General features: G+C 40.1%; 2 protein-coding genes across 2 annotated transcripts in view; both read left to right on the forward strand.

Moving 5' to 3' along the window:
- The window catches only part of znrf1 (zinc and ring finger 1), an 87344-nt gene extending 80437 nt beyond the window's left edge, over positions 1-6907 (forward strand). Inside the window, exon 5 of the mRNA XM_061721217.1 lies at positions 2598-6907. The gene's annotated coding sequence lies outside the window, so the exon portion shown is untranslated. The remainder of the gene's footprint in view (positions 1-2597) is intronic.
- A 3027-nt stretch (positions 6908-9934) lies between these two features.
- gins3 (GINS complex subunit 3) lies at positions 9935-17607 on the forward strand. Its single transcript, XM_061722519.1, has 3 exons — positions 9935-10217; positions 15160-15393; positions 17189-17607. The coding sequence occupies exons 1-3, from the start codon at positions 10047-10049 to the stop codon at positions 17417-17419; spliced, it is 636 nt and encodes a 211-aa protein (XP_061578503.1). The 5' UTR covers positions 9935-10046; the 3' UTR covers positions 17420-17607.
- The last annotated feature ends 7856 nt before the right edge of the window (positions 17608-25463 follow it).

Consider the following 25463-nt stretch of genomic DNA (forward strand, 5'->3'; position numbering starts at 1 on the left):
CATTCAGGTCTTTGTAGACCAGCAGTAAGATTTTAAACTCTATTCTTTGACTCACTGGAAGCCTGTGGAGTGATTTCATGACCGGTGTAAATGGTCCAGTTTCCTGGTGTTTGTAAGGACTCTGGCGGCAGCGTTCTGGATCCACGAAGGGAATCAAGTCTCTGCGGTGTGGTCGGCAAGTGGTAGCGTTGCGTTTTTATTTACACAAGGCTGCAGTAAAGAGAGCTGAGATCATGAAAAGGAAACAAAAATTATTTAAAAAAAAAGGCATTAATGCAACTAGTTGCCACTCAGTACTAGTCAGTTTATCATGTAGAAGCAGAAACATTGTTCATGTGATCTGTTGCCTCGGCATCTTGTTCATTAGCACTGAGGGGATTTAGAAAAGGCCTTTCCATCTTCCCAAATGCACATCAGCTGGGTTATGAAAGAGAAGCCTGTGTCTCTGCTGAAGTGAACATAAAAATCCACATTTTCAAATATGAAACTGAACAACGTGCTACAAAATCATCAAAGTTGGCCTGTTTGACGGCTAATGGAAGATAAACTAAAGTTTACCATCAAATAATGTTTTAGATCAGTTATATTTTGATGCTATGTTTTATTCAAAAATAGTCGCCTCTTTTGGCTCCTTTGGTTTAGAGAGCTAGAATGAGGATATCTGAGGTATTTGTTAAATAGTATTTAAAAAACAAGCTTAGAGCAGCAAAGGGGAATCTGAACCACAAATATGGATTAGATGGATTTAGAACAATCCAAATGTTTGCTGTTTAGAAGATGAGAGATTATATAAATACAATTTATATTGTAAAAGGTAATGGGGGCACGATAGCAGATCCTCGTAGGAAAGATGGGTGGAATTTACCGTCGTCTAGCTGTGAGGTTTTAGTCACAGCTAGCTGAACCGTCCTGCATTCTCTCAACCTTGGAGAAAAAGAAAAGGAACAAAGTTTTTTTCACCTTTTCTTTAGAAACCTGATGGTGGAACATGGCAGAGTCGACAAATTCCAGCCCCAGTTATAGTAAAATTGGTGACTTATAAATGTGGTCTTTCTGGCGGCTATAGAATCTACACAAACGGCATGAAAATGTTTTTAGGGAGAAAATCTGCAAAGAAGTTTAATCTGTAGGTTACAGTGCCTCACTACTCGCCTTTGTGAATCTTTACAGCATTTTCTTTTTTGTGTTTTTTCCACAATCAAGCATACATTTGTTATACTGTTTTCTAACTTTTTGTATTATGTGACTGAAATACACATTATTTAGTTTTCACTAACAGGGAGTGACAGTTGAATTCAAGAAGAACAGGAGCAATAGCAACTGTCAAAAAAGTGTGTCCTTTATTTCCTTTTTAAATCATTTTGAGTCCTTGTGAATTCAACGTCTGTGTTTCTGAAGGTCACTGAAGGAATGAGATACTGCACATACTGCACATACAATGTACTGTAGCATACAGTATGTACTGTATACTGGCTTGGCAGTTGTTGCTATGACATGGTACTGTAGAAATACCTACAATACTGCATGAATGGAGGCCAGTCATGTGACCACTCTGGGCAGCTTCTATGCGTTAGGGGATAAATGTGAGGTACTGTAGACTGCTCATTTGCACTGTAGAATTTTATTCCAGAAACAGAAAAACCCTCAGAGTAGTTCCTGCATACTGCAAATTGTGCAATTGTCTACATACTGCATAGTGTATACAACATTTTGGCAAAATCCTTACACACTGGTAGTGATGCATGGAGTCTTGAAAACGGCCATGGTCCTTGGATTTTGATTCTGTTTGTTTCTTTGGTCTCCTGTTTTGTTTAGTTTTAGTCTTGGTTGTCCTTTGTCTTTTCCATCTGTTCTATATCTTATTTTGCTCCCTCCTTCTCTGCATGCCTTATATATCTTGTTCTGCTTCCAGCGTGTGTCTCATTTAATCGTCCTCCCTGTTTGTCCTCAGACCCAGTGTGTATTTCCCTTGTCAGTTTGTTTGTCGTGTTTCTTGTCGTGTTCTCCATGGAGTTCCCCGTGTTGCTAACCTTTCTCCCGCTTGCTCTGCTTCTGCTCACAGTTTGTTGGGTTTTTTTTTGTTTTGTTTTTTTCTGGACATCCTGCTGTGTGCAAAATTCTTGTTTATAAAAAAAAAAACATTGTGCTTTCTGGTCTGAATTTGACTTCTCCACCAATATCAAACCTTGACAAGAGAAAGGTTACAGTTGAGTATCCCAGGTTTTATTGCATGGCCATGAGCCAGAAAAACTAGGAAAAACCAGAAATATGAACCTACAATATGCAAGGACACTTACCTACATGGAGAGCCAAAACTACCCAGAAGGTGAGTAATGACCATTGTAAAAGATGTTGGCTGAATAATGAACCCTTTGAAAAATTAATACGGGTATCACAGGACAATATTAAAAAAAAAAAAAAAAAGGGACCAAACCAGGACAACTATTTGCATAAACAGGAAGCTTGTTTTAAGGCAACAGAAAAACAGTGTGCTGTTTTCATGTGATTCTTAACTTTTGAGAGAATGGTTATGGATATTTGATTGCATCTTTCTCTGTCTTTCTGTCTGTGTCCCTCCCTTCCTTTTTTGTCTCCAGGACATGTGGTGGCCCTGCCATGGATGTCTGGACGCAGAAGCAACCAAATCAGATGGAACAATCAAAGTGATCGTCACGCACTTTTCCTGACAGAATCCATCTCTCAAGATACCCAGTCCTTGTGAAATTAACCAAAAAAGTGTGACTGTCAAACCATCATACATGAAAAGGACCTGTATGGAGCTCTCCATTTTACATCTGCTGGTGATATTGCTTACAACCCAAACCCTCTCCTCCCTCCCCTCAGACCTCATCAGGCCACTCGAGTCCCTCAAAGGCTTTCATCTGCTGCCCAAATAGACTCAACCACAGCTAGTTCCCCCCTCAGACTTGCTCAGGTCTTAGCAGGCCCCACATTTCGATTCTGGGTCCAGGCCTGACCGTCCCTTGTGTCCAGGCTTTCCATGGCCTTAACTGGGGAGAGGAGAGGAAGGGAACCCGGCGAGGAAGGAGAGCAAGAGGGAAAAAAAACGGTAAAAGGAGGTACAGAAGCTAACCAAGAGAGACTTGTACACTATTCAGTGGGCCTCGTATCTCACACAACAGGACTCTGCCGAGGTGATGATCTCTCATAACAGACTGGCTCCGAGCGCGCGCCTGTCTTTTAGTTCTTGCCTCAATTGTGCACACCTCCTCACCAGTTTGACTAAGAATAATCAAATTTTAAAAAGTACCCACAATGCTTTTTAGATCTGGCTTGTGTGTGCCTGGGCAAAAATAGAGGTGTTCATCAAACTGGGGGTGTCCGCTTGTCTTGTAAGGGTGGTCTGGTTTTGGGGGAATCTGAAGATGGACTGGGGTGTAGCATAGAGGAGCTGTCTGAGCATGCTCAGCCCTGACTGTGGGAGGAGGGGGGTGGGGGGTAATGTAGTTTACGCTCTTACCGTGTAATGTGTGTGTTTGGGATCCACCAGTGTCAGGATTTACCTGGTATGTCCACTGTGTGGGTGTTGTGAGTGCTTGGATTGATGACAACATAGCTTTTTTGCAGAAGCCTTTTGTGTGTGTGTGTGTGTGTGTGTGTGTGTGTGTGTGTGTGTGTGTGTGTGTGTGTGTGTGTGTGTGTGTGTGTGTGTGTGTGTGTGTGTGTGTGTGTGTGTGTGTGTGTGTGTGTGTGTGTGTGTGTGTGTGTGTGTGTGTGTGTGTGTGTGTGTGTGTGTGTGTTTGAACGTCAAAGGTCATTGTAGAAGGCCAACTGGGACAGTTCTGTATGTGTGTGTGTCTGTATTTTGAAATGTTTACAGTCTAGATGTCCATGTTCAGTGTGTGCGTGAGAGAGATAGAGAGACAGAGAGAAAGAGAGAGAGAGAGACTGGCAGTCCTCCCTTTACTTTGCTGATGTTTACAGCTACAGAGAAGCAACATGACATATTGTAAATTTCACATCAGTTTTTTCTCTATCAGATCTGCCAGATTTTTCATGTGATCATGACTAGTCATTTCTTCAAGAGAGCCTCAAGTGTGAGAATGAGTGTGACTGTGTGTCTTTGTTCATATGACTGTTTGCATGGAGAGATTACTGAATGGGCCTCCTGGGCACAAGCCCAAGGGCCCAAAAAGTCAGCAGGCCCCTTGTTCAGAAGCCACTGTCTGGAGTGACTTCTACAAAGTGGCACAAATTGGACACAAAGTAGCACAAATGTGGCCTCAAAGAGAATGAAAATGATCCAAATTTAGCTCCAAGACACTCAACATGAGTATAGCAAATTCAATTATCACAACTAAAATTAGACCCCAGGCAACTACAAATAGATTAAAAACAGTTGCAAAATGACGACAAAATTATGTTGTTTTTGGTTTAAACAATGTCACCAAAAACAACAGAGTGGCTCAAACGAGCCATAGAAAGGTTAGCTTGTGGCTAACTTAGCTATGCTTCAATCATTGTCTAAACCACCACATTTCTGGTTTAACCGGCAGCTGTACCAGAAGCTGGAGAGACGTAAAAATCTCCTTTTAAGTGAGGTAACATTTAAGTACCTCACTCAACTTATGCCTCGGATATGTCTGTGTAGTGATCAAAAAAGGTTTTCCTTTTTTTTTTTAAATCTACAGTTTTTTTTAAGTCAAAATTGATAAACTTGTTTTTTCCTTTAAATGTTTCCCTTTTGCTGCACTTTTTCCCCCCTCAAGTGGTCAATGTTTGCCTTTGCACGAGCCCCAGCAAGCCACAGCTAGCTGGGTTTGTTTTGGGTTTGTTTTGCTAGCTCTACTTGAGTTTAAACCTTAAGCTCCCAAGTCTAGTCTGCTTAAAGCGTAACAGGTGAATGCGCCTTCACAGGTCGCGTGAAAAATTCAGTCCAGCCAAAAATTGACCCCCAAACAGAATCTTATCTAAGGCCCCCAAAAAGCTAGCGGGCTATTCACCCTTGCTCTTACAGTAACTGATTAACCTGCGAGAGACTACTATTGTCAGACCATCCACCTTCCATCTCATAGCTGCCATCTCCACAGACAGATACACAAGAAAGCAGCACAGTTTACCTCGACAGTGAACACATCAATTTAAGCGCTAATTATTGTAACCAGACTCAGTCATTCAGGAAGAAGAGACACTCAATCACATTAGCATATCTGTTTTAGATGGGACTCAAGTAGAGAAACCTGGATTTTTGACCCATTGTGTAACTCGACATTGACACATAATATCCGACAGTGATTTATTTATTTATGTTTTCATGACTAGAATTATGGGGGGAAAAGCTTAAATGTGCAGACGAGCCACAACAAAATTGGAATCCATGATTTGAAAGCAAACTTCAGAGTTGTGACGTACACTTCAGCTTTTTTGGATTTAGCGGTTGGAGTCTAAACAGCTTACATGAAATTGTATTTATTTTTATTTATAATTCACAAAAATGCAGAGGAGACATTTAGTGATTGATATGATATTTTTTAGGACACAACATATGAGATCAAGCTAACCTTAAGCTGCAGATTAAACCAGAGGTCACTGGACTATCTCAGATTAAACTCTTAATCTCAGCTAAACACAGTAAACTCAGAACAAAGACAATGTAAATATAGCTGCAATATAACTCATACCTGTGCCAAGGAGAGTCAAAAGGATTGAAAACAGCTGGAGATCATCCACAACGGCTACAACCAACTACAAATGATTTTGAACTGTTGCAAAGAAATTTAAAATAACTAATATGGAAACCACGGTGGAATGGCATGAAATGACTTTAAGCAACTAAAAAAAGATTTCTTTAAAGTACAAACTTGAAAATGAGTCAAAACAATGTCAGTCTCAAACTTCAATATGTCAAAGCTTCAAGGAAATACACTAAAAGCTAACTCACAACAAGTCAGGATAACTGTAGAATGACTAAAAACACGTAAAAAGAATTTTGAAAGAAATTGCATCAACTAACACTGAATCAATATGATAGAAGACAGTTTCAAGAAATTTTAAAACAAGCTGAAGCAGGGTAGCCTATAAAAAACAATCAGTGAGCTGAAGCCATCTGGATTGAATAGCGCAAAAAATAGCGCAGACTTGATGCAAAATTATTTCAAATGAACACAATTTGGTGCAGACTGGCTCAAAAAGACTACCAGGGGGAATAACCACCAAATATCTCGAAACACACTCGTGTTGTTCCTTGTAGCCTTGTGTCTCTTTCACTCCAGCTGTCTTGGCCTTTTGTCTGGGGGTCTGGGGGGGCTTTTTCCTGGTTTGTGCCTAAGAGGCCGGCTGCTCAGAATCCATCCATGTCTGTTTGTGCATGTGTGTCTGCAATTCAACAGGCACCTCTTGGTCTGTGCTACTGTTGGTTCCCCACATTGTGTTTCTGCTAGAACAGGTCTGACTGTCGGCGACTAGGGATGCGAGCCACTCAGACCCTCTGAAGCAGGGGTCTTCAACCCCGGTCCTCGGGGCCCACCATCCTGCAAGTTTTAGGTGTTGCCTTGCATCATCTAACCTGATTCTAATTAATGCTCATCATCAGCTTGTCATCAAGGCCTGCACAAGTCTCTTAATGACAGTCATTTGTATCCGGGTGTGTTGAAGCAGGGAAACCTCTCAAACCTGTGGGGTAGCGGGCCCTGAGGACCGGGGTTGAAGACCACTGCTCTAAAGGACTCTATAGTTCCACTGTGGAGCCACTCAACTGGGCTTATTTATTCATTTGCTCATATTTAACAATATTTGTTTAATATTCCAATCATGTGAGGTGTAACTCACTCTTCAGAATGCCAAGAGATGACGTGTGAAGACTACTACGAATCGACATACAAACAAACTGCATTTACAAAGCTACTGTAAACAAATGGTGGAATAAATTGTGCTAGATGAAAGACTATTTTCAGATTTGTTTTCATTTTTTTTCGATGTGGTGTGTGTGTGATGTGACTCAGTGGGACATAAGAGAGGGTAGGGTGTGGGGACTTGTCCTTAAAGAGAATTTTTATTGGTCAGAAATGAAAACGTTATCACAACCTACAAGCATAATGATTTTTTTTTTTTCCCCCAAAGACAAATGCTTCATTAAGTTTGTTCCAGCCCAATGTATGCATGTCTACCACATACACTATATTCATTTTATGCAAATACAGTTTAACATCATTCTTATAGCGCTACTTTTCACTGAGATGTAAAGATGGAGGCTGGGGAAATTGCTTCATCTCTCAACATGTTTTAATGTTTTTGCTCATTTTGTTGAGACACGTCATTAGAAACAAAAATAGTTGGGTTGATGCCACGAAGGAAACATGCTGCAAGCTCTTGTAAAAGAACCACAAACAATCCAAGTTTGTAAAATGTACTTTTTTTAAGTTTTATTTTATTTTATTTTTTGCATAAAATCACATTTGGCAGATTTTATTTTATTTCATCTAAGGAACAAAACATTTTGTGGCTTTGTCTGCAGACATCAGGTCAATGTTGGGCTTGTAAACAAAGTACCAGTAAATATTTCCCCTTTATTTATTGGTGGTATTACTAAATATGACAATTCTTATAGGTGCCGCTGGATTTTTCTAAGTTTGAAGTGCATTTATTAAGTTGTACAGTAAGGGATGTGATCATCTTTATCCCCAGCAGCTAATTTACCTTTGACGTGCAAGTTTGGTTTCATATTTTTTATATAAAAACTTCTCATTCTCATGAATGAGCAGCTTCAAAAAGTTTTTCAGAAGAAACATCGGTCAGTTGTGGAAGAGACGTTATTCATCTTCAGAAGGACAAAATTCTGAGTTTGCATCATTTTTGGTACAGAATGAGGATATTGCCAAAACGACTAAAGTTGGTTCAATATTACAGAAAGATAGCGTTGATCCATCTTCCGGGAAGAATCATGGTGATATAAACATCCTGAATGTTTGTGAACAGAGATCACTTAAATGTTAAGTGAACCCAAACTGGATAATATCAACAGTAGAATTCACAGTGATGTTTAATAGTGAAACTATTTCCACATGCACAGTGCACACAGAAGTCCGGGTTAAACGGTGGTGGAGTCTTAAGGAAAACCGCTTTCTCACCGAGATTATTAAAAAGAAAAAGATTTCTGTTTTCTTAGAAGCTTAAAAGTTAGAATCCGTAACATTGTTACGAGTCCAGTTTTGCCCGAATCCAAATTGAAGGCCTATCAGGCTATGAAGAGAAGTAAATAAAGTGATACACCCACCATGCCAAGTTCCTGTCATATAAGCCTGAGGTGAGTCTGAGATTATGCAGTGTTGTCTTAAAAAAAATTAGGTCAGCTGACAACCTTGATATACCGAAGGACCACATTTTTTTTTCTATCAATATATGTTTCTTATAGGACAGGCATATTGTAAGATGACAATGCCAGGATTCATCATGCTCAGATTGTGAAAGAGTGGCTCAGGGAGCATGACACATCATTTTCACACATGGATTGAACCAGAGAGTACTGTGGGGGAAATCCACTAACATGTCTTATGACTTTGATGTAACATCCAGTGGTAAGAATAAGAATCTGAACATGTATTTATAATGATCCTTAATGTCAAAGGAAGACGGATGGTAAACCTGTTCTTCTTCGTGTCAGAGTTTGTTAACTAATGGACCCATGACTGATGAGAAAATAGATGATTACACGATGGACTTCCTGTCATCTCACATTCTTCAGCTCCTGAGTTTTATCAGAAGTGACAGAGAGAAGGTTACTTTGAAAGAGAACAGTGCGGCCTGCTGTTTCACATTCCCTACATTTTCCAGTTTAATCTAATGGAATGTCAAGTTTGACTCTCCAGTCATAGTTTAAAGTACTTGTTGTTACTCTATGCCTTGCTCTCTGTACTCTTATTGTAATGAAACATCCCAGATTTATTACCGCTAAACATTATGACAAGGTTATAAGATTACTTTAATTTTTCTAATGGTAATATTCTGACCTCTGATGGTCAAAATAATAAATGCACATGCTTCTTTTGGGGAAAGAAGCATAATTCAGTTGTTTTTTCAATTAACTGATGGTAATTGTAAGATGATGTGGCTTGGAATTTAGTTTCACCATTTGGCAAGGCAAGTTTATTTGTATAGCGCAATTCAACACAAGGTAATTCAAAGTGCTTTACATCAACATTAAAAGCGGCAAGACACAATTAAAACATAAATAACAAATAAAATGATAAGGAAAGAGGTAAAATAATAGAAAGCACAAGTTGTTCAAAAGTAAGGGCAGTAGAGTACAGCAGGTACACATCTCATTCTTAAAATGGCAAGAATTACGTTTCTATATGGTTAAAACGTACAAAGACCGGGTCAAATACAGTATTACAAAGTAATCTGTGCCGATTCGTGCAGTGAATCTAACCAATTTGACAATTCTACGTCACAATGCCTGCATTCAGGGCTTATCCATAACTGCACGGTTTTCAAAAAGTATTTAATTTAAGAGTATGCTTAAATAACAAATAAAATGAAATAAAACTATGAGAATAGAGGTAAAATAAAAAAAAGAAAAGTTGTTAAAAAATAAGAGCATTAGAGTACAGCGGGTAAGTATTTAATACGCTTCAGTACGCTTCAGTACAGTAATGTTTTTAGGCCTGATTTAAAGGAGCTGATTTCAAACTCAATAGCCAGTAAATATTCATCCAAATGGTAACAACATAAACATCACCAAAACTCTACAGAAGACACTGAGCAGGGTATAAGTCCTATAATTTCTATAATTATAAGTTATTATAATTTAGTTATTATAAATTATAAGTTCTATAATACATCCATGGTATAAGTACACACAGAAAACAAACAAACAAAAGAACAATCGAGCTGTTCATGACCACTGATGTATGACTGAGTCGATTGATCCTGGATCGATTGCTCTGGTCTGGATGCTCCTGCAGCGCTCTGATTGGCTGGCGGGTTCTGGCGCCAAAACAGGAAGCCGAGGCGGAAGGTAAACAGAGCTGCGGACGCCTGTCCGTTTCCTTGTCGATATTTGGTAAACGGAAAGCTTCGGCGTCGCCATGGACACACAGTCGTACCTGTCCGTAGCGCCCGGGGTCGGGATGGAGGAGAACTACCTGTCCCTGGACGACATCCTGCTCTCCCACGAGCGGCTGCCCGTCAGGACGGAGTGCGCGTTCCCGCGGCTCGGGTTCCTGGAGAAGTCCAGCGACACGACCGACCTGGTGGAGGTGGGTTCAGACCATGGATCTATAATGTTAACAGATTCAGACAGGTTCAGACATCATACACTCCTATTTAGTAGAAATGGGACGCTCATATACGTGTGTTCATGCTCATGGTGAGTACTCACATTGTTATAAGTTGGCAAAAAACAACGATTCAACTCCACCTTTTTAACTATAAATCTATCACTTCTTTCTTTCTTTCTTTCTTTCAGGCTCATATATTTCTTTCTTTCTTTCAGGCTCATTTCTTTCTTTCTTTCTTTCTTTCTTTCTTTCTTTCTTTCAGGCTCATATTTTCTTTCTTTCTTTCTGGCTCATATCTTCTTTCTTTCAGGCTCTTCTTTCTTTCTTTCTGGCTCATATCTTCTTTCTTTCTTTCTTTCTTTCAGGCTCATCTTTCTTTCTTTCTTTCTGGCTCATATCTTCTTTCTTTCTGGCTCATATTTTCTTTCTTTCTTTCAAGCTCATTCTTTCTTTCTTTCTGGCTCCTATCTTCTTTCTCTCTTTCTTTCTTTCTGGCTCATATTTTCTTTCTTTCTTTCTGGCTCATATCTTCTTTCTTTCTTTCAGGCTCATATTTTCTTTCTTTCTTTCTGTCTTTCTTTCTGGCTCATATTTCTTTCTTTCTCCTCTTTGGACGGTATACTGCGAACGGTAAAATATCTATCTATCTATCTATCTATCTATCTATCTATCTATCTATCTATCTATCTATCTATCTATCTATCTATCTATCTATCTATCTATCTATCTATCTATCTATCTATCTATCTATCTATCTATCTATCTATCTATCTATCTATCTATCTATCTATCTATCTATCTATGTAATAAATATTACTATTAGGTCTGAAATTAAGTATGATAATGCTAGAACAGGATTGAGACACCTAGGGTTGCCACCTTTCAAAGAATAGAAATAAGGGACGCCCAGATTTCAGCAGCGCAGACGCCAAAAAAAGGGACATCCCCAAAACTTCTAAAATGCATAGAAATATATATGTATTTTATGAAATACATGCTTTGATTTCAAGTTTAAAGTGCTTTAATAGCATTGAACTTGCATGACTGTACAGACAGCCAACCATACTAGGAACTGAAATATCCTCCTATGCTATGTCTGTGTAAAAGTATGGTAATATATGGTGTATATAGTGTAAAAGTTAATGTATTTCAATACTTCAACTGAAAAGGTGAAACTAATATATTACATGGTCTCATTACATGCAAAGCAATATATGTTAAACCTTTATTTGTTATAATTTTGATGATTGAATTGTTTATTGATTTCATAAAATATTCAAATTTTTTGAGATTTTTTATTTGGGGTTTTCATAAACTGTGAGCCATAATCACCCAAAATTATAACAAATAAAGGCTTGAAATATCTCACTTTGAATGTAGTGGGAAATAATACATATGTTTCACCTTAAGTTGAATTTACTACGAATAAAGTTTTGCAATATATTCAAATTTTCCGACCTTCACCTGTATATTATGACATAATATGTGTCTGTATTGGTTCAATACGGAACGCAACTTTTAATTCCCAATTACGTAACAATTCCGTATTTCAAGGGACGGGTGGCGACCCTAGAGACACCCCTATCTTATCCAGCTGAAATCCTTGCAGCTGCATCTATGATCAATGTGGTAAACCCTGACTGCAGCTGAATTGTAACGAGTTCAGGCATCAACTAGGGCAGGGGTTCTTAACCTTTCTGACCTTGGGGCCCAATTTTTTCAGTACAGAGTGGCCAGAGGCCCGTTAAATATTAACACTGTATAGCAGCGAAGGTCCAGAACATCATAATAAATATATATATATATTTATTTATTTATATATATATATATATATATATATATATATATATATATATATATATATATATATTCAAGTAGCCTCATAGTTGTATCAACATCTGCATCTGACTGTTATATTAAAAAAGTACATATTTGCCCATTAACATGTGTAACTTCAATTACACATTTTTTTCTCTTAAAAATAAAATAAATAAATAAGATTTTATTTTATTTTTCAAATGCTATCTTATTTTATTTCTTTACCAGCAGTTTGAATTTCCCCTTTTCTTTGTTAATTGTTTCAACACATTTTTATAATAAATTAATATAAACACATCTTAGCAATTTAAAAGTTTTGCAGTTTTTCTTTCTTCCCCTTAATCTTATGCCCTCACTTTCTGTCGCTCAGTGAGAGAACTGAGCTCTAATTTCTCCTGCCAGGACTTTAAATCTGGGCTGGATGGTGTCAGGTTCTCATGCACATGTGGAGGTGCTCATTGATGAGCCTGGAACGATATTTAGTTTTAATTATGTTCATTGTGGAGAAAGCTGCTTCACAGCTGTATCTGGACCCAAACATGTTTAAGATGGTCAGCTTATTTTCTGTGACTTCAGTTCAGACTTGAGTGGATATGTTTGATGAAAAACTTTGTGTTTTGTTTCAGTGGCGTTTTACTTTCGCACTTTGAACGCCACGGTGTCTGAACGTATGAGACACTGGTTTTGTCCCAGTGTGAAGACTGAACCAGGATGAATCTGTCCATTCCGGGTTGAACTTCCCTTTCCACCTGTTACGCTTCTCATCTCTGTAAGAGTCAAGCTAATTACTTACTAAGTAACTTACTAAGTTTTATTTACATTAATAAGTTGTCAGGACTGCGCGTGTCGGATTTCATCCGAGCCTGATCAGCTGAGACGGCCGGGCAGAGCCCGCAGCTCTCTGGCCGCTGCAGCAGAGTCACTTTCCGATGCTTTTGCGAGCCCGAACAACAGTCCAGTCCAGCAGCAGACACATCTACATCTACCATCCTTCAGCAGTAACGACGGAGTCCACCGCCCGAGCGGCACCGACCTCCCCGGCTGCGCGGACGAGTCAGGATAAATGAACACGCCGCGCTCGCTCGCTCTGGGCGCAGACCCAAGTAATCGATCCCTGATCCTGGCGGATCTAAACCTACTCTGTGCAAAATGAAGGATTTTCTCTATAAATACACACCATTTCTCTTACTATTACACCTAGAGCTAGCCTAGGATCTTCTTCTCCTCATTTGGTCGGGAGTTGCTATGCAGTCCCGCGGCCCCCGCGGCCCACATGTACAAAACTGAATTTTTTTGGCGGCCCACTAGATGGCGCTCGCGGCCCTAGTGTGGGCCGCGGCCCTATGGTTAAGAATCACTGAACTAGGGGGCTGCTAGAGGTGATTGTGAGATCCCATTCAGGAAAACTGTATTTGGTCAATCAGTTTTTACCTACAGGGCAGCTAATGAGTGGAATACAATCCCTCAAAACATAAGAGAGTCCCTCTCATACAGCTCATTTAAAAAAAAAAAAAAAGAAATGGCTAATCGACAGCCACATTTGTCAACACTAGTCCCTGATTTACCTGTAGTGCAGGGTCTATAAGCTTGTTGCTGGTGTGAAATGTATGGTTTGTTGATATGAATACTGGCCTTGTTTGGTTGGGGGATGTATATACATTCCTGTGTTACTGAGGGGTAATGAGAGCGTGTCGCCCAAAATTACCCCAAGAGCGCAGCAACGACTCATCCAAGAGGTCACAAAAGACCCCAGAAAAACGTCCAAAGAACTGCAGGCCTCACTTGCCTCAATTAAGGTCATTGTTCATGACTCCACCTTAAGAAAGAGACTGGGCAAAAATGGCCTGCATGGCAGAGTTCCAAGACAAAAACCACTGCTGAGCAAAAAGAACATAAAGGCTCGTCCCAGTTTTGCCAGAAAACATCTTGATGATCCCCAAGACTTTTGGGGAAATACTTTGTGGACTGAGGAGACAAAAGTTGAACTTTTTGGAAGGTGCATGTCCCATTACATCTGGAGTAAAAGTAACATGGCATTTCAGAAAAGGAACATCATACCAACAGTAAAATATGGTGGTGGTAGTGTGATGGTCTCGGGCTGTTTTGCTGCTATGTTTTAATGTAAACTTTATCTTAGATACTATGTTTACATTTGACGTATTTTGTGGATTTTGATAGGACCTCATCATCCAAGGTTATATAACAAAAATAAAAAATCTTTGCAGTGTCCCTTTTTGGCTAATACTGGATCCAAAGCTGGCTTCATAGTAATTATCTTTAAAGGTGATTAAAATAGTTCCCTGAAAGGTTTATAAGAAACTCCTCAAATGGCCACTGGGCCTCATCCTTAGCCGAGAGATCCAGCATCAGTTCTGATTGATTGGACAGGAAATCTGACATCAGTGAAGGGCTGTTCTATCTGCATGTATTCAACATTGATCCTCTTGTGAGGCCTGCTCTGAATTTAAGATGAGAATGAAGGTTATTGTTGCGTTGCAATTTTCAGTTTCACAACGACAGAAGAGTGAAAGCAGGTTTGCACACACTTTATGGAAGAACTTGTGAAGGAGCCTGAGATTTAAGGAGGATTTTTAGATTTAACACAGAGGGGCTCATGCATTTTTTAAAATGCCCCCAAAAACAGGAACTGCAAAGTGTTTAAGGAGCCCAGTGGCTTGGCTAATGAGATTTATGTTAAATTCTCATTTTATTTGAAGTATTTTTACCTATTTGGGTATACCTGGCTGCTGGTATCTGACTGGGGCTCTTGCATTCAATTACACTTCATTAATGATGTATTAATCCCCCAAAGGCAAGTTATACTGTTATAGAAAACAGACTGTGAGTCAGAGTTATTAAATTGTTATAAGATATTATTACTGTTGGCAGGAAACATGTCTTGTAGTGGTTTGTATTGCAGTGAACCTGAGGACTTTTCTCACAGGGAAACGCTGTTCCTGTGGTGCGACGAGGATGTACAGTGTTTTCCATTGACGTTGGAAGCTGGTTTTCACCGCCGGCTCCCGAAGCATTTCTGTGTTCTTCAAAGGATCACGTGCTGTGATCGTTACCTTAACTGCAAAGTCTTTTTTTTAAATCATAGGGCACAAAGATGGAGCTTCCTTTGTGGCTTGCCAAGGGTCTGTACGAGAGCAAGAGGAGAGTGCTGGCCGTTGAGCTGCCCAAGGTGTACAGGGAGGGCTGGAGGACGGTGTTCAGCGCAGACCCCAACATCGTGGACCTGCACAAGATGGGGCCGTACTACTACGGCCTCGGGTCACAGCTGCTCCACTTTGAAAGTCCAGAGACCCCGGACATCGCGCAGACACTGCTGCAGGTACGAAGCACGTACACAGAAGTGTGCAGTTACTGTTAAACGCACGCCAGAGAGAGCTTACAGTTATTGGCAGGAGTCAATTTGAAATAATGATCTCGAGTGGATAAACGTCCTCGCTGTACACATAACACATCACTCACAGTGATTTACTCTGCTCATAAAAGAGGCAGCCTGTCTCTGCAAATTAATCACCTCAAAGTGGCTGACCTTTGGGAGGTGAAAGAAAAGGGGAGAGTGTAAAAAAAAAAAACAACAACAAAAAAACACTCTGCTATTAGGTGACCTTTTTTCTTTTAATCAAAGGTGCATTTTTTTATTTAATTTTTACTGATGACTATTTTTAATGGTGAGTTCAAACGGTCTATACCAGGGGTCGGCAACCCAAAATGTTGAAAGAGCCATATTGGACCAAAAACACAAAAAACAAATATGTCTGGAGCCGCAAAAAATGAAAAGTCTTGTATAAGCCTTAGAATGAAGCAACACATGCACCATGTATCTATATTAGTTATAACTGGGGGAAGATTTTTTTTTTCATTATGCACTTCATTATGCAATGTCGAGAAAAAAGTAAAAATTTAGAGAAAAAAGTTGAAATGTCAAGATTAATGTTGAAGTACAATCTTGAGACAAAAGTCAAAAAGTCGAGAAAAAAGTCGAAAAGTCGAGAAAGAAGTCAAAATGTTGAGAAAAAAGTCAATGTTGAGAAAAAAGTCGAAATGTTGAGGAAAAAAGTCGAAATACCGAGATTAAAAAGGAAAGGAAAAAGGAAGAAAAAAGATTAAAAAAAGGAAAGAAAAGAAGGAAAAAATAAGAAAAAAAAGAGAAGAGAAAAAAGAAAAAAAAGAAAGGAAAAAAAGGTCAAACATTTTTGGAAAAGCTCCAGGGAGCCACTACGAAGGCACTAAAGAGCCGCATGCGGCTCTGGAGCCGTGGGTTGCCGGCCCCTGGTCTATACAAACATGATCAAGACGCATCAACTTATGATGAAAGTTGATATGTAAAATAACATTAACCTTAGAATCAGTTTGAGTAAGTTTTTATTACTTGACACTGCCACACACTTCTCCTCCTGTATGCTTTCAAGTAAAACAGAGATGTTTCAATTTTGCAGATGGGCTGCATCGGTTTATGCTGTGCTAAATGAATTGTAACTTTAATTGTGTAAGAGCTCAGCTGCTGAGGCCTGTGTTATGAAGCGCGTCGCCACTAGAGGGCGCAGTCAGCTCAGGAACCGGTTCGGCTGTTGTCTGGCAACCGTTACCAGGCAGATTGACTTTAATCTCATTTGTCTGGAACAGAGATGGAGAGAGAGACCTTTTCACAGCCTCCCATACAAAATCACCCACATTTTATCAGCTCCTGCTTTAATGAATGTTTGAACTCTGAATAAAACCAGTGAAAACTGCACTGGTTATGGAGATGTTAAATACATTGAATATCTGCTGCTAGATTCTCCGCTTTGATTAAAGTATTTGGAGCTTAGGTTGGACATAACTTTAGCTTTCTGGTAAAATACATACATTTAATTTCTGTATTTCATTACTAACAGCTGGATTAATCAAACAAAATCAGTTGACAAATAATAGTTTGCTAATTGTATTTGTATGACTGAAGAAGAAAAACATGAATTCATACATGTCTGACTTCCTAGTTGATCGATGTTCCATTGACTGATTTACGTAACCAACATGCCTTTAACTAAGTGACATGAACTGGTGCAACATGCAGCTCATTCTGCCCCCTCGCCGGCTCCTCCCTGCATCATGAATCCCTCACACTGTCCTCTCCCCAGACCTTCATCAACCGCTTCAGGCGGACCATGGACTCCTCCCAGAACGCCTACAACGAGGACACGTCTGCGCTGGTGGAGCGCCTGGACTGTCTGGAGAAGACTCTGTTCCGGTCGGGTCAGAGGGGCCTGAACAGTTTCCAGAGCTGGGAGAAGGGCCGGGCCTCGCAGATCACCGCCTCCAGTCTGGTGCTCAACTACCGCAAGAGAAAGATCACCGACGTCCAGTCGTAACCTCGGCCTCGCAGAGGCTGTTTACGTCACGCCGGCTCCGCCAGTAGCATCAGACTCTTTCCCTAACCCTGGACCAGTTCATCCTTCACACATGAGCCACCACTTGGTCAATGTTGGACAATTACCTTGAGTGTGTATTCATATTTATTCTTCTAAATTGTTTCCATTAAAGAATCAATAAATTCTGATCCGTATTCATTTGTTCAAAAAATATTTAAGTTCTTATCTGTTGATCAGTGATTTCACACTTTTTGCCGGATGTCATCACCAACGGGTAAATTAGGGTTATAGTCTTGCTCTGATTTTTTTTTTTTATATATATATATATTTTATAAATTCAGTCGTCTGTCCGCAGATTGTGGATTGAGGTCACTTTTAAACGCCGGCTGTTGTGAAGAGTCAGGAACGGCCACCTACCAGGATCCGAATGTTGGTTCAGGAAAGTCTCTGGCAGAAGTGAGAGTGAGGGTCGCAAACACTTCACCAGCAGAGACTCTGACACCTGAGATGTGTGCACGTCTTAATAGGAACGTGCGTGCGCGCGCTCCTTACTGATCCTCATAATAAATGAGTGGATGGTAGGAATGGGCGATATTTTACCGTTCACGATATACCGTCAAAAAAATTCCTCGCGATAAGAATTTGTCATCTCGTGGTAAAAATGATAAATTCCCGTTTATGATGTTTTTGTGTAAAACTGATTTATGGTTCTGTGTTAAATCCACGCACAACGTACGGGAAGAAAGGAAGGAAGGAAGGGAGAAAAGAGGAAGGGAAGAAGGAAGGAGAGAGCAGGAGGAAAGAAGGAAATGAGCCAGAAAGAAAGATAGATAGATAGATACCCGTTGATGACGTTTTTGTGTAACAAACATGGCGGATCTGAGAGCGAGATAGATTTATAGTTAAAAAGGTGGAGTTGTATTGGTATTTTCTGTATCGTCATTTTTATCGTTATCGGGATAAATGCCCGAAATTATCGTGATACATTTTTTAGTCCATACCGCCCATCCCTAGTGGATGGTTTCCATAGCAGCCAGGAACCAGCCAGAACTGCTGAAATTATTGGCCGGGTCAGTTTTCTAAAAAGAAATTGGAAGCATTTTTATAACTTATAAAAACAAGTTACGAGCGACTCATTTCTGCATTTGCTTTTGGAAAAGCAGTCAATATGAGAACACTCTGACCCTGACACGACGTGAGCGTTTCAACCTCGTGAGAAAACGTGCTGAGAGGTTTCAGCGACCCCTCTGAAGAGTCACAGAGGTGAACCTCTCTTCTCCTGCAGGCTCCATTAGCGTGTTTGTTGCATCGGCCCGGCCAGCTTTCACGTAGCACGTATTTTTGAAAAGAGAGCCGGCGTGACAGTTCATGCGACGCCTTCACGGCTCGTTGCCGGCCTCTCTGCTGGATCTGGAGGACAGCTGCTCGCTCTGCCTGTGACATGGTTGAATCTGCTGCTTTGAAAACGTCCAGCTGTGCTCTGCTCTGAAAGCCTGACTGCGGCTGCAGCCAGGCAGCTATCTGGAAGCTTTCAGCGAGAGCGCTCAACCCGACCCTTTTAGTCACTTTTCTGTGACTAACATTCCCAGATCTGGGTGTGCTGTCGTTTCAGCGGGCAGCAACAGAGATGGCACTGCAGAGAGGCCTTTTGTAAGTGGCAGACTGACCGCTGATCAGCAGGCTGTGCCAGTTAAAGGGCTTAAAATGCAAAACATATGTTCCTACAAAGTGAGACCAGATAGATGGATCCAGGAGCTGTAGTTGTGCAGATGAGCCGCTTCCAGGTTGTGCTCTGTAACGAGCCTGGAACCAGTTCAGGAATGCGTGTAAGGACAAAATCATTTGGATTTAAACCCGTTCCTCTTGTGGCCCTTTTACACTAGTACCTACTCATCTCAGCTCGGCTCGACTCAACTTGTCCTGGTTTCTTTTCCATAACAATTCAGCACCTGGAGCAGAAATGGGAGGGTTGGAGTGAAGCTGCTGTGACGTATTTGATTGTGTGATCTAAACGAAGAAGACAACAACACTAAAGATGTAGATAATGGAGGAGATGATAGATGTGCTGCCGCGTCTGTGGCTTGTGTTCAATATCAAGTTAAAAAATGAGAGTGAAAGAAGCTTCAAGCGGCAACGCTTTTTATTTATTTTTTGTTTGTCTCGGCTGCTGAAAAGTCCGTTGGTAGCCGCGAGCAGCTATGAAGTGACAGAGCTCCTGGTGGATCTGCTCGTTCCTTATCGCCCATCTAGATCCCTTTTTAGATCCCTTTTTAATTCTCTACTCAGCCACCAGGTTTATGAACATCTGCACCTCAGAGTTGGATCATGAAACAGACTTTTGCGCTGCCATTGCCTGTCGAATAAAATGACAAGAAAAAAACAAGAATCCGCAAGACGCTCTTTCGTTGATGTCACATCCTGACTCAGACGTCTGACTCCAACCCCCCGACCAATCGGTGGCCTGTAGTGTGATGGTGTCAGATGCAGCCGACTCAGCCGCTTAGAACCTCGGCAGAATAGATACAGAAAAAGTATCTACTCGGCACGTTAGACCCCTAGTGAAAAGCGCCATTATATATAGAAAATGTTAAAGATGCTCTTTAACTAGTCTACAGCAGCGGTGGGCAGCGTTTCCTCTCGCGAGGCCACATTCCACACAATGTAACCCAGAGATTGACAAATAAGGTCAATTTTGTAGACGTAATACATTTTGCTTAGTCTGTTTGTGAGCACCTGCAAACCTGTCATGCTCAAGGGCGAAGGCGTTGCCAGACTCAGCAGTTATTAATATGCTGATTTCACTCCGTCATCGAGTGGCCTCCATTTCTCAACTTGTCCTTTTAATGTGTGTTGTTACTAATATTTAGTTTTGCTGGTTAAAATGTGGACGCGGCCCATGGGTGGATGGGTGGTGGGTCGCCCCAGCCGCTGCTGGCTGAATTGTTAACATGGTTCAGAAGATGGAGAGAGAAGATAGGTCACTGGAGATGTAAATATTGACGTTGCCTCTGGGCTGTAACTATCGACCCTGACAGAGGGGACTGAACAAAGAGTGTTTGCCACATCACTGCACTAAAAATGTGCTTTTAAAATGTATTCATTAATGCTGTGGGTATTATTTAATGGTTTAATGCCTCACTTATTTTTGTTTCTTAATATCATCAGGTGTTAAAATGAATGAAAGACAAAATGAAAGCTGTATAACTTGTTGCAGTGTCTCTGCTGATGTGGGTCCTCCTCCACCGGGGAATGAGGGGCTTCTTCTCCCTGGTAAAGATGGAGTCAAACTCCAGAGTAGCAAACAACCGCAGCTTTTTTTTCTTTTTTTTTTGTGATCAACTTTTTATTTATTTTTCATTTATATATATATATATAGATAGAGGAGAAGCGTCCCCACAGTCCAGGAAAAAAAACACAACAAAACACCACCTGCTCAGATGCTGCTCCCCCCTTCCTCCCCACCCCCTCCCCATACCCCCCCAAATAATGGATCCAATGCAGAGAGCCATGAAAAAATAAATAAGTACTTATACATATCTTACAAAAAAAAACAAAAAAAAAACAGAACACACAAAACAAAAACAACAGCAGCAACAAAACACAAAGCACGTACACCACTCCCAACCCCCTCCCCTTGCCATCCAGGAATCCCATGACATTCCCATTCACTAAATAAGCCATTCTAAACATAAAACCAAACAGACAAAGATCATGTAAACCATGGACGAGTTGGACCACAAACATTCATAACCTCTCAGAAATTTTCTCTAATAGATTTGACCAGCAATTGATATTTGATGATTTGGCATGATGTAGGCGAGCTGTAGAAAGCTCAAGCTGTGCAATATCCCGGTAAGCAAAAAGCCATTCCCTCACCGATAGTGCATGTGGTGGTGTCCAGCGACAGGATATCATTCTTTTAGCGGTTGTAAAACCAGACAACAATAGACGCTTGTTGTTTATAGTTAGTTTTAAAGATGAGGTGTCATTAAGTAAAAGCAAGGCTTGTGAGTGAGGAATGGCCTTTCCAGTTATATTAGACATGATACACGAGACATTATTCCAAAAGCTATTTAACTCCGGACACTGCCAAACCATATGATAGAAAGTAGCAATGGTATTGTCTGGACAAAAATCACAATATGGATTATCTCTGAGTTTCATTTGTTGTAGTCTTCGAGGTGTTAAGTAAGACCTATGAATAAATTAATAGTGTATCATTTGATGATCAGGATTTCTGGAAGACAAGGATACATATTTGTCCTTGGTATCAATGTTTATTTCAATTTGTTTTGGTTGCGAGAGTGGTGCAAAGGTCTGAAAAATCCTCTGTGTGTTTTAAGTCTGAGCCACATGGACATGACTGCAGTGTTATGACTGAGAGTCACAGGCTGCATTAGCTTCTGTGTGGACAACACTGTTTCCACCAGAACACAGGGTTACTTAAAACATATAAAAGGCTGACTCTGTTCTGGAGCTGCACAAAAGGATGCTTCATAAAATGAAAAAACCAAATGAATAACCCGAAGCCTCCTCTTCACAACACTGACTCAGCCGCGTCTTCAGTCTGCAGCATAGACGCTGCAGGAGATCCTTCCTGCCCACAGCGAACACCATCCATCACGGCTCTGAATAAACCAACTGACAGTTACTGCAACATATCATCTCCTTTCTGGAACAATATATTTCACTGAATGTGTCAAATGTGATATGCTTGTAGTTGCTGTGAATGGCAGGGTTAAAAATAACAAAACTAAAACTACAGTTCTCAAACAGATCTGTTCCCATCTGCAGTTTGGTGATGATCATTCAAACACATCTGAATCAAGGGTTTCTTACGGAAGAGTATTAGGGCAATGCAGGAGAAAAATATTTGACAGAGGGAAGATTTATTTTTATTGTGCACTTCGAGAAAAAAGTTGAAATGTCGAGAATAATGTTGAAATACAATTTTGAGAAAAAAGTCGAGAATAAAGTTGAAATACAATTTCGAGAATAAAGTTGAAATACAATTTCGTGAATAAAGTCGAAATGTATCCTCTGGCCCATCAAATCCAGTTAGGAGAGCGACTGATAGCTATGCACGCAGCAGCCGTAACTAACTAACTAACTAACTAACTTACATCCTTGGAGTGTAACGTTAAGGGTACGTTTCTGAAGTTATGTAACTACATATGTGTGATATGTGTTTCAAATCTATATCGTAAAGCCAATTCTTGTATTCTGAACCTTGTTGTTCAACGTTATTCACAAAATTTTGACTTTTTTTTTCTTTTATCTCGACATCTCGACTTTTTCCTTGACATTTTGACTTTTTTCTCGAAGTGCATAATGAAAAAAAAATCTTCCTCCTCCTCTAAAATATTATTTTTATCTTTCTCCTGCCTGGCCCTAATACTCTTCCGTAGTTTCTTCTGTGACAACGTCGGATTAAAACCAGACTTCATGGACCCAGGTGAATTTGGGGAAAGGTTCACAATGATGAATCCTTCTCCACAAGGTTGCGTGCATAAAGATGGAGCGTGTCTCGAAAGGAGCCAGCGGCTTCTTCTCCCTCGTAAAGATGGAGTCGATTCACTGCAGTCAAACTCCAGAGCAGCCGTGAACGTTCCCAGCTCCATGTTTCGCTGCTGGCTTGACACTCTGCAGCTCAACCCCGTCCCGTCTGTTTGTGTCCCTGTGCTACATCAACAAACTGTTTTCCATTATCCAGTAGAAAAAATTGCAAAATGATTCACAGGTCACACATTGTAACACCCAAACACAAAAGGAAGGAGGAACTCCTGAAATCAGCACTTTGCTTGCTTTAAAGTATTACGGTATAAATAACTCATTTGATGTGCCCGCCCAAACACTTAAGTGGTACTTAAAATATAACCTGATTGAAAATCTATTATATTAATGAGCTCCAGGTGTTTGTCCATGTTCCTCTGCTACTATAAAGATGCCGGGGCTCGTGCTGTATTTCTGGGAGGACTGAATCTCTCTGCCATCATCGACTGCAGCTGCTAATTGTGTTTTATGCTATTATTAGGATAATCAGTTTCAGAGGAAATGACTATCCAGCCTGTCTGAATGATCTCCACGCAGAAGTTTGACCCACAGCAACAGGAAAGTCACCCGGGCTCTTGTCTTCCTGATCAATCACTGACATGAATCCAGCAGCACCGCTGTCATTAACCGAAGGACACGTTTCATGGACGAGATGCCCTGCAGGCAGCCTCAGCAGCAGGGTGGGATTTTATACATCCAGACAGTGTGAGGCGAGTCTGCGGTGAGTCTGCAGTCCTGTCTGCAGGCAGATCCATTACGGGCCTTTCATTACACCTGGATCCCAGCGGGTCGGCCGCAGCCAAAGGTTCAGTTGAACCGAAGGGCAGACTGAGGGAGCTGACGCACCAAACACCAGTGCTGCCTCTGGCTTCTGTCTACTTTAAGGGCCTCTGACGTTTGGTATTTGTTGGAAAACCGTTTGTATACACAATAAAATGTTGAGTGGAGCCCAGAGCTCTCTCTTTTCCTGATACTTTTTTTTTTTATTTTCTACAAGTACTCTTTGGTGGTATTGTATTCACAGTTTAGCGGCGTCTCTGGGGAAGCCTTACAGGGTTACACTTGTCACTTCACCCGATGATTACAATAAGATTTTACTGTTACATGGAAATTAGTCTGTGTTTATCCTGAGAGGCTGTTCTATGGATTATGTGGGGACACTGAAGTATATTTACTGTTCATGTATGTATATATATATATATATATATATATATATATATATATATATATATATATATATATATATTTATTTATTTATATATATATATATGTTTTGACACACTTTTCCCCATTTGTTTGAATGACAAGGTGTGTCCAAACTTTTTAAAATACATTTTAAAATAAATATTATATACAGGACTGTCTCAGAAAATTAGAATATTGTGATAAAGTTCTTTATTTTCTGTAATGCAATTAAAAAAACAATAATGTCATACATTCTGGATTCATTTCAAATCAACTGAAATATTGCAAGCCTTTTATTATTTTAATATTGCTGATTATGGCTTACATTTTAAGATTAAGATTCCCAGAATATTCTAATTTTTTGTGATAGGATATTTGAGTTTTCTTAAGCTGTAAATTTAATATGTATATTTAACGTTTTTCATAGTTAACTAACATAGATAATTAATAGCAGAAATATTTTTTCAAATGTTCCATTTACCTCAACAAGATATTTCTTTACATTGCAGTAATACAGGAGCAGACAGCAATCCTTTCACTAAACAAATGGTTGTTGAAAGTCTAGAGAGGGCAAACTGTGGTCCAGCAAGCAGCAACTGATGGTGATTTGAGTAATTCTGACACAAAATAATATCCAGTTAAACATCAGCTGTGTTGAAGCAATTCTTTTTTTTTTTTTTTTACAAACAGACAAACAAAGCAGTACAAAAACAAAACAACAAAATCAATGTTTTTGCTCAGATTTCTTCTTATATGTGGGAGTGTATGTGGGTGTGTATGACTATGATGGTTTTCTAGAATGGTGGTTATTTTAGGAGAGAGACAGCAGCAAAATAAATAAAATAAATACGTAAATAAATAGGATAAACTTAAAACAGTCAGTATTAACGCAGGAAGAAATGAAAGCGAAAGGGATGAGGGAGGAGAGAAGAGAGAAGAAAGACAGAGAGAGAGAGACAAAGGGAAAAACAAACAAACAAGCAAAAAGTGACCACGGTCTTGGGGCGCATCTCCGGCTGCCCCCCCTGTTAAAGTAGTTCTTAATAAACATATTAACGGTCTGGTTCAAAAACAGCTCTAAGGGGAAATCATTCTTTTGAAACATATCGGGTGACTTTATGTAAGGGAATATGTTTACATTTGATTGACAGTCGGTTCAGCCTGTGGCTATGCATCATCACTTTATAACCGGTAATCTATACCGACCCGTCGGCTGAACGCAGTGGTAATTTCTGATTTCGCCACTGATGTAACATGTCAAATCAAATCAAATCCAACTTTATTTATAGAGCACTTTTCGTACAAT

This window comes from Cololabis saira, chromosome 5 (genome assembly GCF_033807715.1).
Source record: "Cololabis saira isolate AMF1-May2022 chromosome 5, fColSai1.1, whole genome shotgun sequence".
NCBI classification, from domain to species: domain Eukaryota; kingdom Metazoa; phylum Chordata; class Actinopteri; order Beloniformes; family Belonidae; genus Cololabis; species Cololabis saira.